Source organism: Montipora foliosa, chromosome 4, assembly GCF_036669935.1.
Source record: "Montipora foliosa isolate CH-2021 chromosome 4, ASM3666993v2, whole genome shotgun sequence".
Lineage (NCBI taxonomy): Eukaryota > Metazoa > Cnidaria > Anthozoa > Scleractinia > Acroporidae > Montipora > Montipora foliosa.
The window spans coordinates 8,669,027-8,684,026 of NC_090872.1; the positions used below are offsets into that span (position 1 = coordinate 8,669,027).

Consider the following 15,000-nt stretch of genomic DNA (forward strand, 5'->3'; position numbering starts at 1 on the left):
AAAATCAAAATGCTGATAAATAATAAAGCAGCTGCTATTTCGAAAATGACGGTATTACCTGGTGATAAATTACCTCATCTAGAAGAGTGAATTTTTGACTTTGCAGAAACAATGGTCAACCTCAAGAGTTGTCATCTCTGTGTTGCATTCGCACATTTCTTGTCAAACTTTATAACACTTGAAAGAAAAAAAAACGAAACTACCAGTAACAAAAACAAAAAGCTGGTGTCTTGCAATCATTTTAACGCAGAAGTATCCTTTGTTTTGTGAGTTGTTAGTAAACACGCAAGGTAACTTGGTCGTGGTAGCCGTTAAATTCAATGTCACTTTCAATTTTGTGATTTACTTGACTTGTGCAGCCAAAAGTACAATAGAAAAATTGAACGCAGCAAAAATCTCCCAAAACGTTTTTCACTGATGGTAATTTTTTGTTTGCAGTTCAAATTTTATGTTTTTTTCATGTTGCAAATTTTGTTGCTTATGGCAAAATATTTTATTCTCGATTGACACTTCCTGAAAACTTCCTTCTGCTCTTCCCAAAAACTGTTTATCAATAAATTATTTACTTTTGCATCTGTTCAGTATTCGTTTTGCATTAAAACAAGCTAACAAAATCTGTACCTTGCTCAGTTTGCATTTTTGAGAGTTAAAATAGAATTTTTGTTCCTATGTTTGTGACAGCAACCTGTATATTTTGAGGTCTCCCATCCAGATACCAACCCTGCTGGACAGGGCTTAACTTCAGTGAACTTTTGTCTTAGAAAGCTCTCTGATGCTCAGAGTACATGCTTTAACTTGTGGGAAAAAGAAGTTGTAAGGAAACTTGAAAATGATCAACATGTCAGCCTCGAAGCCAATGTTTCTCGATTCCCGTTTATTTTTTTCAGTTTCTTTTCTGGGTTTAGTATTTTACAAGTAACCACATGTCTCTTCAGTGGGGGCTATTTGCTTAACACATCTACCAGTGGTGTACTATTAGAGCTACGTATTACACAAAGACAACTAATGAATCTCCTGGAAAACAAAGTGCAGCTCAGTTGACAGTTATGGAATAAAGCACTGTGTTACTGCACTACCACATGTACGCAACGCATGCCTATTTTTTCAATGGGTCATTCAGCTTTTCTATAACAAGCAAGGGTAGTGAAACAGGGCACACAGTTTTCATTTCTCATCTGACAAGACTTGAAAGTCCAGCCATTTGCAGCACTTTCTCATTTTAGAGTTATTTTTAAGACCCTGATTTTTGATCTGGCTGGGGATCAAACCCACAACCTCCTTCACAGAAGTCTGTCTGATGCTCAACCAGCTCAGCTAACCTCTAGCTTGCCAGATTGTTGGCTTGTCCTTGTGGGGTGAGCAGACTTCCTCTACATTTTTTTTAATAGCACTTAAATTTCTTTAGGGATAGATAAGCCCCATCTCAGTACATATTGTTGATTTTTCTGTGGGATTTTAAAACACACGTGTTTACATAGAGTACTGCCTGCCCCTTGTTCCTAATCTTGTGGTCTGCCTGTAATTATGTTCAGCATGCTTTCAGTATGGGCCTGCAGTAATAATTATAAATAATCATTATTGCCTTCATGCTGTTAGCGGTAACCCTACCATCTTAAGATACGCAAAGGTGATAAGGTGTGTTTGATTCCTGTTTTGTACAGCACGGGGTTTTACCCAGAACAATCCCACAGGACTGGACTTTGATGGACAATTGCAAACAGGAATCAGCTTTTTCCCTTGGGCAAGCTCTACACTATCACTTGAAATCAAGACCATGTGTGCCATCTAGCCCAGCCAGTCCAAGATGGTGTGGTGGGTCTAAAACACAGGTCACTCATTGCAGGTCATTGTTTTACCTTTTTGAAAGTGACCCAAAACCCTCAATTTGGCTAACCCTAGGCCTAAAAACCAACCTTTGGCCTAGGGTTTAATAGCCAAATTGAGGGTTTTGGTCACTTTCCAGAAGGTAAAACAATGAGCTGTAACGAGTGACTTGTGTTTTAGACCTGCCGAAGATGGTGTCTAAACACTAAATAAATATCAGATTATGGTATCACAATCTATACCTGATGGACATCCCACAGGACTGACATGATTTAGATGCATTCTTTCGTTGAATGCAATAAAACAAATTAAAAGATTATAATATATTTAGAAGACAAACACAATCAATGTGATTTGATTCCTTGCAGAATTCACCCTCAAGTTGCTAGATTAAATGGGCTGCCATTCTTCCTTGGTGTAGCAATATACTGTTATGAGGTGAGCAATATGACCTCTTTGATTTAGTAATAGAAATTGCTTTTTTAGGATCAATGTCCAGTCAAGATTGAATGATTGAGTAAAATGTAAGTGCTATATGCTTATGTTTCCACTTACTGTATGTCCTTGTGCTTAATTAGATGCATGCCAACTTTGACATCCAACACGAAGTGTCCTCTTAGGTCTAAGGCCCTGTCCACCCGTATCTGGAAATTAAATTTGAATCCGCAACTTTTTCTTTCTGGATATGCCTTCCATCCAGACATATCCAGTAAAAATGCGAAAAGACCTCTTTACAGTTGTGAGCTTAGTTACCTGGCCTTTAAATGAAAGTGATGCTGGTGTTGACCTTGTTATGATAGAGACCTCCCTCCTTTTTTTGTGTTAATGATGTTGTTGTTGTGCCAATTAGTAAGAATTTACATAAGAAAAGCAGTGAGGTTTCCATAAAAACAACGTCAACTCCAGCCTCACTTTCATTCATAGGCCAGATAACTAAGCAGACTTTGTAACATGGACTATTCGCTGGCAAATCTGGAACTTTTTGAGTATGCTCTCCAGAGTGGATATGTTTGAATGCGCTATGAATCCGGAACCGTGTGGATACTAAATCCAGAAATTTTTTTATCCGGATGACGTAACAAGATTGAGAGCCCAGTTCCTTACAGTGAAATCAATTCTCAAGATGGCTGCCAAGGGCACTATTATTTCTGAGTCCTGAGTACTAGAGTGAATCTGGATACATTTCAGACACGTGTGGATGGGCAAATTTGATTTGAATACACTACATGTGGATGGGAATATTCTTGAATCCGGAAAGAAAAAGTTGCGGATTTAAAAAGATTCAGATACGTGTGGACCGGCCTTTGCCTTTGCTATAAGTACCTTTTTCCAACAATAAGGTTAGGGTAAAGGTTAGCTTTAATTTTAGCTTAGGGTAAATGCATCTGTTTATCCTTACTTGTGGAGCAGCATTTGGGGGGGGGGGGCACTTATGTGACGTTGAAGTTGGGAGAAGAACAAGGGGTCACTTCATGACACTTATGGAAAATGGGGCTGGACAATCTGCGAGCCAGCACGTCATGTGAGCCATGCGAATTTTGCATTTAAGTCAAAGCACCCATTTCAGATAGCTCCCATTTTATAACAGTTAGCTTTCAATAACTGTGACTGGCATGACTGGCAGCCGTGGCTCACATGGTTCGCAGCCATGGCTCGCTGGCTTGAACACTGTCCTCAACCCCCGGCAAATCTGCGTGCATCTAAGTTGGGGCATTTCAGGACATATATGTAAGTTTTCCATTAAGTGCCTTTTTTTTTATTTTAGACCAAAAAGTGAAAAAATGTTTACAAAAAACTGAAATATATTGGAGAAGAGTTGCAATTGCAAGTGTTAATTTTCCTCTATCATCTGGTTTCATATTGCTGCCTTAAATTGGGACACACAATGCAAAAAATAAGGCTCTGTTTACTGCTCAAGATTTGGGCATTAAGTGAAAAAATACCTTAGGTGCTTTGGGATGGTTTATCGTATCATGCAAGCATTAGCACTTAAAGCAACTCATGGAAACTCTTTTAAGGACAAAAGACACTCATTAATAACAACTCAATATGTCCTTGTATATGCTTTCCCAAATACTTGTCATTGTCACTAATGAAAAGCAGCCACGATTGTATGTCACTTCTTTGTTCATATAATATATCATGTTTTGATAGCAACATGCACAGGCCACGGCCAACTTACAGTGATCAATTCTACAGTAGTGCAAGCCCTTCATATGATTCTAATTTCTGTCTTATTCTTTGCCATTGGTTTTATTCAATCAACAATCAAACTTAGCTGATTATTCACTTTATGAACTGATGTTTATGATACAGGGTGCTGGGTTAATACTCTCACTTGAAGCATCCTGTGCAAGGGATTCAAGAGAGAAATTTAGAACGTGAGTATTAATCTTGTAAACCATCATTAAAAATTTAGTACATACATGTATGTAGGATCTGAAGTAATAATACTACCTTACTCAATGTTTGGATCAGTCAGCAGTGAGGTGAGCAGATTAGATGTTGTACCTTACGTTTGAACTTCTGATTACTGTATGCCAATCTTTCAGTGGTTAAAAAGGATACAATGGGTTAACCCATTGAATCCTGAACCTCCCTCACTGCGAGTAAAATCGTCAGGCGTTAGGCAGAGAAAAATCTTGTAAATCTCACTACTACGTGTAGGAGTCAATGATTTAAGGCAACATACTTTTTGAGTGGATATAGAGGTTGTTGATAAGGGGACATCAAACAGAGTTTGACACCCCTGTAAATCAGCTCTTATACTTTAATTTAGACAACTACCCCAAAGAAAAATTAGTGTTGGGTTTCAGTTTTGTTTAATGCCAGAGTATTAATTTTTACTCTGTCTAATGCCAGATGATTTCACTCATCAATGGGAACCCCCGGGAGTCAATGGGTTAATCACTCACAGAAAGACTATGTCCCATTAAGCTGTGATTAACGCTTTTACTCCTGAAGTGGTCCTCACTGTCTGCCTGGTGTTAGACAGTGTAAAGTTACAGAGTATCACTCTGAGTAAGAAAAGAGTTTTAATTGTTGCTTCACTAAATGCCTTGGATGTTGGGTGCCTGAGACATCCAAGTGCTTCCACTATTGGCTATGGCAGCCAGCTCCTTAGGAGGAGACTGCTTCTGTGACGAATGAATCCTGGCAATCCAGTTATGAGCTATCCTGCAGCGAGAGAGACAGGCACCTGTCACTCTGATAAACAGTGGAACAAGTGAAGAAGAGTTGCACTGCACCAAAACCACAATTCCTACTCCAGTGCCATCAAATGCTTCATTGGCACTACACTGAATATGCCATGGCTCAATAAGCATGAACATGAGGCATCCTGACATGCTCATGTACTAAAAAACTGCTGACGACAATGCTTACACCACACTCTGGATGTTAACTCTTTCGAGTTAGGTTTAACTGCATTTTAATATAGAAATCAATTAATTTTTTTTGTTATGCCTTGCTGCCAATGATATTAAACAATTATTGGATGAGGTTTTTGTGATATCCAGAATAATCAAGGTTGAGGTACAGTAAGTGTTCGGCTGGGGCTGATAACACTAACCGAGACCTTGATTAGTCCGGATATCACAAAAACTGAATATAATGATAATTGTTTTATTATACATTGTTTTGAAGAAAATAACGACAAACACATTATCGCAGCGATCACAGTTTATTTTCAAACACATTGCTCTTGGAAATCATGCATTGCATGCACAACCTACAGATTATTCACTAATCTGTAGGTACAGATCAGTGAATAATCTGTAGGTTGCTCTGTTTCCCAGAATTAACTGTAGGCTTTTAGCCAATGAGAAGACAGATGGTGACTACAATGTATAATAATAATAATTATTGTTCAAACACGACTAGTCTTAAAAAAAAAGACAACACATTATTTTTGGTTGTTTGCCATGTTTTCGAGCAGGGAGGACAGACTACTCTCTAGTTAAAACAAGTTTCACTTTGTGTGTTTTTTTCAGTGTTTTTAAGGTGACACTGTTTCTTGTCACAACATTGTACATATCATTTGGAGCCTGTGGTTATCTGGTAAGGATAGCAAATGTGATTCTTTCCTTTTAGCTTTTTTCCTCATATATAAATGATAAAATAACAGCTATTTATGTATACTGCTCTAGGTTGTTGAAAATTCACTTATTTTTCAGATATTCTTTGTGAAATTATGAAAGACCTGGTTGAGGGATAACATTAATTTTACTATTCTTAAGAAGTATTCTGGAAAGCTGTATTTTTCTTAGATCCTTTTCATCAGAGACAGGAAACCTCATCATAATTGCCTAACGGGGCAAAGTTTTTTGAGATTGGCCAATTATCACCATCTGTTTGGCACATTGCCAAGGCCTGATCATTTGCAACTCAGTTTTCAAACACAATTTTCTTCCTGATCAACCTGTTGGAATTAGGACGACTGAATGACTTGGCATGGAGTCATTGAAATACTAACAATGTTATTCATGCTACTGTCATAGGTTTTTATTCTTCAAGGTAAATTTATTATTACTATCAAGGAGTTGCAAGTGAATTTTCAAACACCATTGCCAACAAAAAACCTGACCAAATCTGAGACTAATTGAATAATATTGAAGACATGCAGTCATCATAATTTTATTCCAAATTTTACAGCAGCTTCTTTTATATTACTATTATGTAAAGAAAACTAAATTCAAGTTTGATGGTGTCAGATTTTGTAAGAAGGACTGCAGATGTAGAAGCGTCACTTACCTGAACTCTCCCTTTATTTTTACAGTCATTTGGTGAGACCACTGAGCAGATGATTACTTTAAACTTACCAGCAGGTAAGACATTATATTTAGTTTGTCTGGAGTAAGCAGCTGCATCAAAGTTTACTGTAACATCTTTTTTGTCGCCAGTCCAACTGCTGCTGTATGTAGCAGAACATAATTTTAGTTATAATTGCTTGTATAATAAATTATTAATGTCTCAGCCTATCTTGTTATCTTGTTACTGTTAGTCACCTTTGTTCATTTGTTTATTGCTTACTGTTCTATTTGTTTTATTCTTACACAATTCACCTCAAGTAGCCTTTTATATATTCAAGTTTTGTGCATAAATAATTTTGGTAATTACTATGGTTTTTAAAACTTAAGGTTACCGTATATCTTCATGGGTGTTTCACGTCCGAGCGATGCAGCGCATCCGGTTTAAACTGTAGATACCTAAACCCCTATGTCAAATTAAAGCGTATAGAGCTGGCTATCAAGCCATATCAAGAATTTAGAAATTAAATGAATTGTCGAAGTTTTCACGACCTCTAAATGCAAGTGTCCGAATCACCTTTTCAAAGCTATAAGTCAAAGCAAATTTTGCTCTTTGCTATTTTATTTTTTTCCTCCGTTTCCCGACCCAAAGCGCTAAAAAATGTGTCTGCGTTTTGCCATACTCAGTTGCAGTGAAAAGATATAGAACGTTTTCGAAATAGTATTTAAAAAAATGCTCGTACAAAAATCGCTCTCAGAGAAACAATATTTTGAAATAAAAAATTTGCAGACACTTTTTTGTTGTTTATATGTTAACCTAGCCACTGTCAAAATTTGGGGGCAAATTATCGGACAAATTCCCTATGAGTTTTAGCTCTTTAAAGTGTGCGCTTCGAGTGAAAAAATTGATTTGAGAAAACAGTGCTAAAACTGTCAATCAGACACTCACTGACAGGTAATTTTTACTTCCGGCCTAAATGTAATTTCTCCGCCAATATTTAATCTTTTTGAATAATTTCTTTTTTACAGTAAAGATCCCATTTCTATCAGTACTTTAACCTTAAATGGTGTTGTATTAAAATTTTCAATTATTTGGAGTAACGTAAACAATTTTTATAAATACCGGTAGTCCCAATATGAGGTAAGAGTACTATTAACTCACTGACCCCTCTGGTGCCCTAAGACGCTCCCCGAATTGACGAGCAAAATCTGTCAAGTGTCAATCCCAGGAGTCAATTGGTTGACTTAATAATAATATTATTGTGATATAATTATTAGATGTATTTTGTTCTCGTCAAAAAATAGTTCAGTGCCTAATAAGTAATGTTGTATTCTTAGGTCCTTTTCCTAAAGTAGTCCAGTTGTGCCTTTGTTTTTCATTATTTTTTACCTATCCAAGTAAGTAACCGAGTACATTTTGCATAAAATTAATTTAAGTAGTTTGCTTCAAAAACTTGTTGGATTTGTCAGCAAGGGTAGATCGGTGCTTGAGCAATAATATTATTGTTTCCCCGTCCCTCTGTTTCATTTTCCTTGTCTTGCTAACAATGCCACTGTTAATAGTGTATCACCACATTGTTATCAAGTGAACGTTGTTTTCAGCTTCCTATTGTCATTAGTTTATTAACTCTTCTAGTTCTTTTCAGTGGCCAAACATTTTGTATTGAAAATTATTATATGGCTCTGTCTCATGAGGACTGGGAACTACAAAATTCACGAATTTGATTGGCTAAAATCGATATTGACCGCGGTCTAGATTTTCCCATCTAGACCGGCATCTAGACCGGTAATGTTTTGTGGTGAAATATTGAGTATTTTCTTCTACCAATATTTATTTATGGAAGTGCCAAACAGCATGATGACAAAAGTGAGAGAGGATGACGAGCAAACTTTGACAGAATTAAGTTCAGCTCATCGCCACTCATCGCCGTTCGCAAGCAAAATGTCAGTTAGTACCTCGGTCGCTGGTACAGACCTCACTGCGTTCGGTCTGTACTGGCGACCTCGGTCAAGATTCTCCCATACAGACCTCCCACTCGGTTAATAAGAACTAAGTAATATGCCTGTTAAATACAGTATAAATAGCTAGTTTTACAGTGGCGGGTCTAAAACACAGGTCACATTCCACAGGTCAGGGTACATGTCACTGTGCTACAGACAAATAAACAACACCAAAAGTGTCTCCTAGCCTTCTACAAAAATGTTGTTTCAGGTTTAAGGGAAACTTGGCTTAGTTGTCCATCACTGGAGCAGAGACTCCTAGTCTTGACCTGCAGAATATGACCTGTGTTTTTACAGGGGTTTTGATAGCTTTTCCAAGCACCGGATTTGATAATGAAAGTACCAGACATGTTTATTTTCCCTTGTAAGGCTTGCAATCACTTTGGGATCAAACCCAGGAGGTCTGGGTCCCCTATAAATAATATTATTACTACAACTGAAACTTTCAGAAATGTTGTTTACATTCTTGAGGGAAAAAAAAAGAAAACTAAACCAATCGCATGAATGAAACACCAACAGATCGATCATTCGGTTTAGTAAGCAAATAAGGCAATGTGTGAAGGATTAATTGCATGTGATTGTCTTATGTTTCTTCAGACCCAAAACCATAAGGAAAAAAAAAGAAAAAGGGAAAAAGAAGTCAACAAATCTACAGATTCATATCGTCAAAGTACCAGACGTGAAATGTTAAACAACCGGATGAAACGTCTGGCCTCTAGCCTCATACGAAAACCCTGTTTTTAAAGTAATTGAAGATCATTAAAAGATTGGAGTTAACAGCAACTTTTGTCCTTTCAGTTATGATGTTCCCAGTAGTGCTATTATTAGAGAGGAAATTTCTCCCAGATGGTGGAAAGAGCAGTTATTATGCAGGGGTAAATATCCATAATTTGATTTAGTGAGAGAGAGCCTGTTTTGGCTTTTTCATCTTACTTTTACATGTATGTTATCCAGACATTCCAACCCCTTTTGAAGGAAAATAGGGAGTATTTTTTAGCGCCAAAGGCACTCACACGAACGCCTAAGGCTCCATCCGTCCGGGGGTATCTATCAAGTGTTGATTTTACCCCACTTTCACTATAATAGACTATATTTGTATTCTCAGTATTGGACTGGAACTAGCTTGCAATAGAGGCTAATGCAGGGGAATCTTTTCAAATGCAAATGCTTTTTAATTTATTCCTCCACATTAGCCTCCATTGCAAGCTAGTTCCAGTCCAATACTGAGAATACAAATATGGTCTATTGTAGCTTTGTTTGGGGTGAGTGCAACTCAGCCATTTTTGGGGCTGCTCAATGGAGTAAGACTGCTGGCCTTATGAGTGTGCACAACACAGGGTGTTCAATGGAGAGGATAACTAAAGAAAGTGTAATACGTAATGTTTTACCCTCAGATCCCAAAAAAATACTGTCTTAAGATAAGCAATTTTATTCCTTGTTTTCAGAATTTCATGATGAATCGGGTTTAATCTGATAAAAATTGGGGGAGCGGGAGGAATGTCTGCTATCTCTTAAGGGGGACAAAAGGATAGATGCCTAAAAGAGTACTGTTATTATTGAATGGGGGAGATGTGGTATTTAGAATTAGTCAGTGGAAACGTTAGTGGGATATAGGAGAGACTACATGCAAATCAAAGACTTTCTTTGATTGCACTTGTATTCCCGATGACCATGTTGGTGGGAAGAACAATAGCAAAAAAGTTTTTTGGGAATTTGAGTCTATTATTATGCAAAACTTGGGCAACATTTTTCTATGGTTTTGGCACCAACATGGCCGTCTTATCATGTGTGTACAATCAAAGATAGACACCAATAAAATCGGAGGGATTATCCTAAATATGATTCCCTTGGAAAACTAATGTAAAAATTTGTGCGTATTCTTTCACATGGGTTAGGTCACTGGTTTTGGAATGTCAAGTAGCTAGCGCAATTGTTCTTAGTGGCAAAGCACCCACATGTAGGCATACCATTGTTGACTTCTGAAGTAGGTTTATAGTCTGTACTGATTTTAATTTTTCTTGTGTCCTTGCAGAGTGTTTTGCGAGCCTGTGCCGTGCTCCTCTCAGGCATCGTTGTGCTGTGTATTCCAAACTTTTCCACACTTATGGCATTTTTTGGATCCAGTTGCTGTACACTTTTAGGTTTTATATTACCAGGAATCTTTCATCTTCGAATATTTGAAGGGTTAGTACTTGCATGAATGGAAAATGTGCACTGTGAAACTAAAAAAAACCATAACCACCCTGAAAATCTTGTAGGAATGATGTTTAGATAGGAACAAATCCCACAAACGTCATTATCATCTGAGAAAAGTTCAAAGCCTTATTTACATAGCATTATTGTAATGCTATGTCTAGTTTTCTGAAACCAGGTTGGCTTTTTCCTTGAAACACAATGCCCTTTCTGATGAACCAGTATTTTAGGGTGTTTATGGTTTTCTGATACATGTTGACTAGTTAATTTTGTTAAAGTTGTCAAGGAACCATATATTTATGCGCTGTTCTTGTGCTTAATATTATTTTGAAATTAGTCTTAAATGAGCACTCTTCAAGGCAATTTGCTTAATTAATGCAGAAACACTGGTATAACAAGGAAAAGGTCATAAATTAATGATTAGTTTTTAGTCTAAAAGATACCATAGTTCTTTTTAAATATAGTGCTGGTTAGATGGTAACAAGACAAATAGCAAAGAACTTTGGTTAGAAGGTATCCAGAACATATCTGTAAATTATCTTTCATGTATGTAGTTTTATTTGAAACTTACCCTTTTTCTGATTTCTTTGTCTTTTAGACACCTCACAAAATGTGAATGGTTAATTGATGTGACAATCATCTTCCTAGGATTAGTTGGGTAAGGGATTTAAATCTTTCATTAGTTGCAGGTACAATAATATTATTATTCAAACATCTGTTTGGGTGTACATTTTACAAGGGTGAACTTGACACAATCCATTGTAGGGTAGCATACAGGTGCTTTGTGTAACTGGTGAAATGAATGACTTGAGCGATAGATCGGGTACAGGGGCAATTTTGGCTTCAAAATGATCATTTTCCACGAAAGGACTGGGGCGAGTTCCAAAACAACACCTTCTTAACCTAGAAGAGTTATCATGATTGCACTTAAAATCTCTTGAACTTTCTTCAGATGGCCGTCGTGAAACCCCAGCCATCTCTGAAGTCGCAATGTTATGTGCAGTATGAGATAGGTGGTGCAAAACAAAGGAAACACCTGAATTAACCTATTCAATACTCAGGTGTCCTGGGATGCCCCAGTTCATGAGTAAAATCGTCTGGCGTTAGACAGAGTGAAATCTGTAAGTCTCACTCCCAGGGGTCAATGGGTTGAGAAATTTTGAACAGCAGCAGATACAAGAAAATACTAATAATATTATTGATGATAATCAGGAATTTACATTGGTAAAAACATTATTAACATTATTTGTTTCTGTTAGCTTTCACCCTCAGAAATGATTAAAGTGTAATTTGCAATGACAAAAAAATCATTGTTTATATAATTAATTATGATACAATATGTATGCCTCTATATATATAATAATAATAATAATAATAATAATAATATAATTATTATTATTATTATTATTATTATTATGTATCCCCCTATTTGGCCATTTTAGGTGAGGAGATAACCAACAGTCAAGACCATGTACCAGTACATGAATTATTATTATTATTATTATTAGTATTATTAGTATTATGTATCCCCCTATTTGGTCATTTTAGGTGAGGAGATAACCAACAGTCAAGACCATGTACCAGTACATGAATTTTTAAAAGACTACTTGGATATGCAAATACACCCCAAATGGGGAGAAAAATAATTAACTGCATCAAACCTCAAGGCAGTTGAGAACAACTGATTGTAAATCACATTGGTATCACACTATTAAGTCATCAACCCATTGACTCCTAAACTGCCTCCTCATTGGCGAGAAAATCGTCTGCATAGTTTTTGAGTGGATGCAGGGGTTCTTAATAATAAATTTTAGTATAATTTTCAGCGGTGAATATAAGTATTTAGTGTCATAGTCACCACACTACCTGGTGAATATAACATTTTGGAGGCGTGGCTGCTAAGCTAATCAAGCACTTTTTCCTGCCCTTTTATCATGTTTTAGCACGTTGTTTTGCATTTTTTTGGTATTCACCACTGAAAATTACACTACAATAATTATTTGCCTCAGGCTCAGTAAATATTGGGGAATATTTACCTCGACTCTGTCTCGCTAAATATTCACCAATATTCACTTCGCCTTCAGCGAATAATTGTTAAATAATAATGAGAGGTGAGGAGATAACCAACAGTCAAGACCATGTACCAGTACATGAATTTTTGAAAGACTACTTGGATATGCAAATACACCCCAAATGGGGAGAAAAATAATTAACGGCATCAAACCTCAAGGCAGTTGAGAAAACATGATCTTAAAATCACATTGGTATCACTATTAAGTCATCAACCTATTGACTCCTAAACTGCGCCCTCATTGACGAGTGAAATCGTCTGCATAGTTTTTGAGTGGATGCAGAGGTTCTTAATTAAATAATAAATTATATTTCACATTCCAGGGCTTTAATAGGCACAAGAGATGCTCTTTTAAGACTTTTGGCAGGCACGTGACAAACAGTTGACAGACAAGTAATGCAGGACTATCAAACTGCAGTGCATGGAGCTGGTTCTTTTGATCAAGGAAAAAGGTTTCAAGTGAATGGCATCAGTAATAAATTATTTGACATTTTACGAAAAAACCACATGCAAATGCCACACCAAGTTTGTGGTGTCAAGGAACTCACTATTTGCAAAGAAAATCACATAATCTAGAGTACTGTTCGGAATAACATGTTAATATTATTAATAGTTACAATTACTTTGAAAGTTTTTAAATATTGGACTTGCCTAAAGGTGCTTACAATTTTCGTGAGTAAGTATAAAGAATGATTATGCCAACTAGATTGCACAATTTTTTGTTTATAGCACACTCAACAAAATTTTTAAGATGATACTCTACAGTTGGAAAGATTGTTGTGTAAATAAACCGTATTTCAGTTATCAAAACTTTCATTCATTTTGGTTTGTGTACTCTTGTTGTACAATCATTTTGCAAGTTATTTTTACTTGAATTGGCAAAACTAGTGCGGCGTTGCTAAAACGAGGGTAAGGGTAAGACCAAGGGTCACAGTAAGGGTAAGGATACGAATACAGAAAGTATCCTAAAAGTGCATAATAGCTAACCTTAAACTTTTGTTTAACAATGAACAATTTGGGATAAAATCCAATCAGTTGAAGGAGTAATTTTGTTGAGTGTATTATCATATGTGTTATATCATAGTTTTTATTTAATTTGAAATGAGAACTGGACTACTAGAACCAATTTGGTTGTCTGCAACAGACTTTGGCTCAGTTATTCGGTTAACTCAGCCCATTTGTTGTGGTTTCTGCAGCACCTCGGCAAACACCAATATTATCATAGCACTTTGCATAAACGCATAGACAAGCATGTTACTAGTCAGAGGAACCTACAAAAAAGAAAACAATTTTAGGACATTCAACCAATTTGGAAGCTCAAACTCATTTATTAGTCAGGATGTGAGTTTGAACAGAATTGATTAATGGGTGATATTTTATGTAAGACAAACTGAATTTTGAACTATTTGCAAGGCAAAAAAATGACATTAAAAAGTAAAAGGAAAACGTTTTAGATACTAAGTCATCATCATGACCTAGACGAAAATGTTTGGTTTTTTATTTTTTAATGTAATTTTTAGCCTTGCAAATAGTTCATTTTTTAGCTTAAGCTAATTTTTATATGGACAAACTGAATTTCGATCCAACTATGGCCAGTTATTTTTCCTTGCCTCTACGTAACATTATTTTGTCATGTATTCATTGTCCTGGCCACTTGTTGGCTGGATTCTACATGAATAACATTATTTCCCATGTCATGCATTCATACTTAATAAGTCAATAGCAAAAAATTAATAATAATATTAGAAGGTGTACTCCCAGCGAAAAAAATGGACCCTGTCAGCAGTTTTAGAATATGAATAATAAAAAAATTTTGCTATTAAACTAGGGGTGACGAATGGTAAAATCCGAGACCAAGACCAAAACATGCAAGACTTCACACCAAAATAAATGCATTATAAACACGACTTCGAGACTCTTCGCAAAGGCTGTCGAGATTTCGAGATCGGATAAAAAGTTTGCGAGTGCCAAGATTTTGGAGGTACCATTCGCCACGCCTTAAACTACTGCTTGTCAGTTGTAGAGCATCACTTGCGACAACTGATAGCCTGAGTAGAATTGATGGTACAAGTATTTTTCAATATCACAATTAGTGGATTTTATTTTAAATATGTACGGAGTGCATGAAGTATTTTTCTGAACAAAATGGTATAGGGAGACAAG

General features: G+C 36.4%; 1 protein-coding gene across 2 annotated transcripts in view; it reads left to right on the forward strand.

Moving 5' to 3' along the window:
* Nucleotides 1-15,000, forward strand: part of LOC137999727 (uncharacterized) — a 30,601-nt gene that overhangs the window by 13,578 nt on the left and 2,023 nt on the right. For both annotated transcript variants that reach the window (XM_068845598.1, XM_068845599.1), the window contains exons 9-17: nt 2,193-2,262; nt 4,141-4,205; nt 5,817-5,883; nt 6,602-6,650; nt 7,911-7,970; nt 9,372-9,448; nt 10,606-10,757; nt 11,365-11,424; nt 13,161-15,000. The exon at nt 13,161-15,000 is cut by the window's right edge and continues 2,023 nt beyond it. In XM_068845598.1, coding sequence (XP_068701699.1) covers nt 2,193-2,262; nt 4,141-4,205; nt 5,817-5,883; nt 6,602-6,650; nt 7,911-7,970; nt 9,372-9,448; nt 10,606-10,757; nt 11,365-11,424; nt 13,161-13,212 — 652 coding nt within the window. In that variant the 3' untranslated portion in view covers nt 13,213-15,000. The remainder of the gene's footprint in view (nt 1-2,192; nt 2,263-4,140; nt 4,206-5,816; nt 5,884-6,601; nt 6,651-7,910; nt 7,971-9,371; nt 9,449-10,605; nt 10,758-11,364; nt 11,425-13,160) is intronic.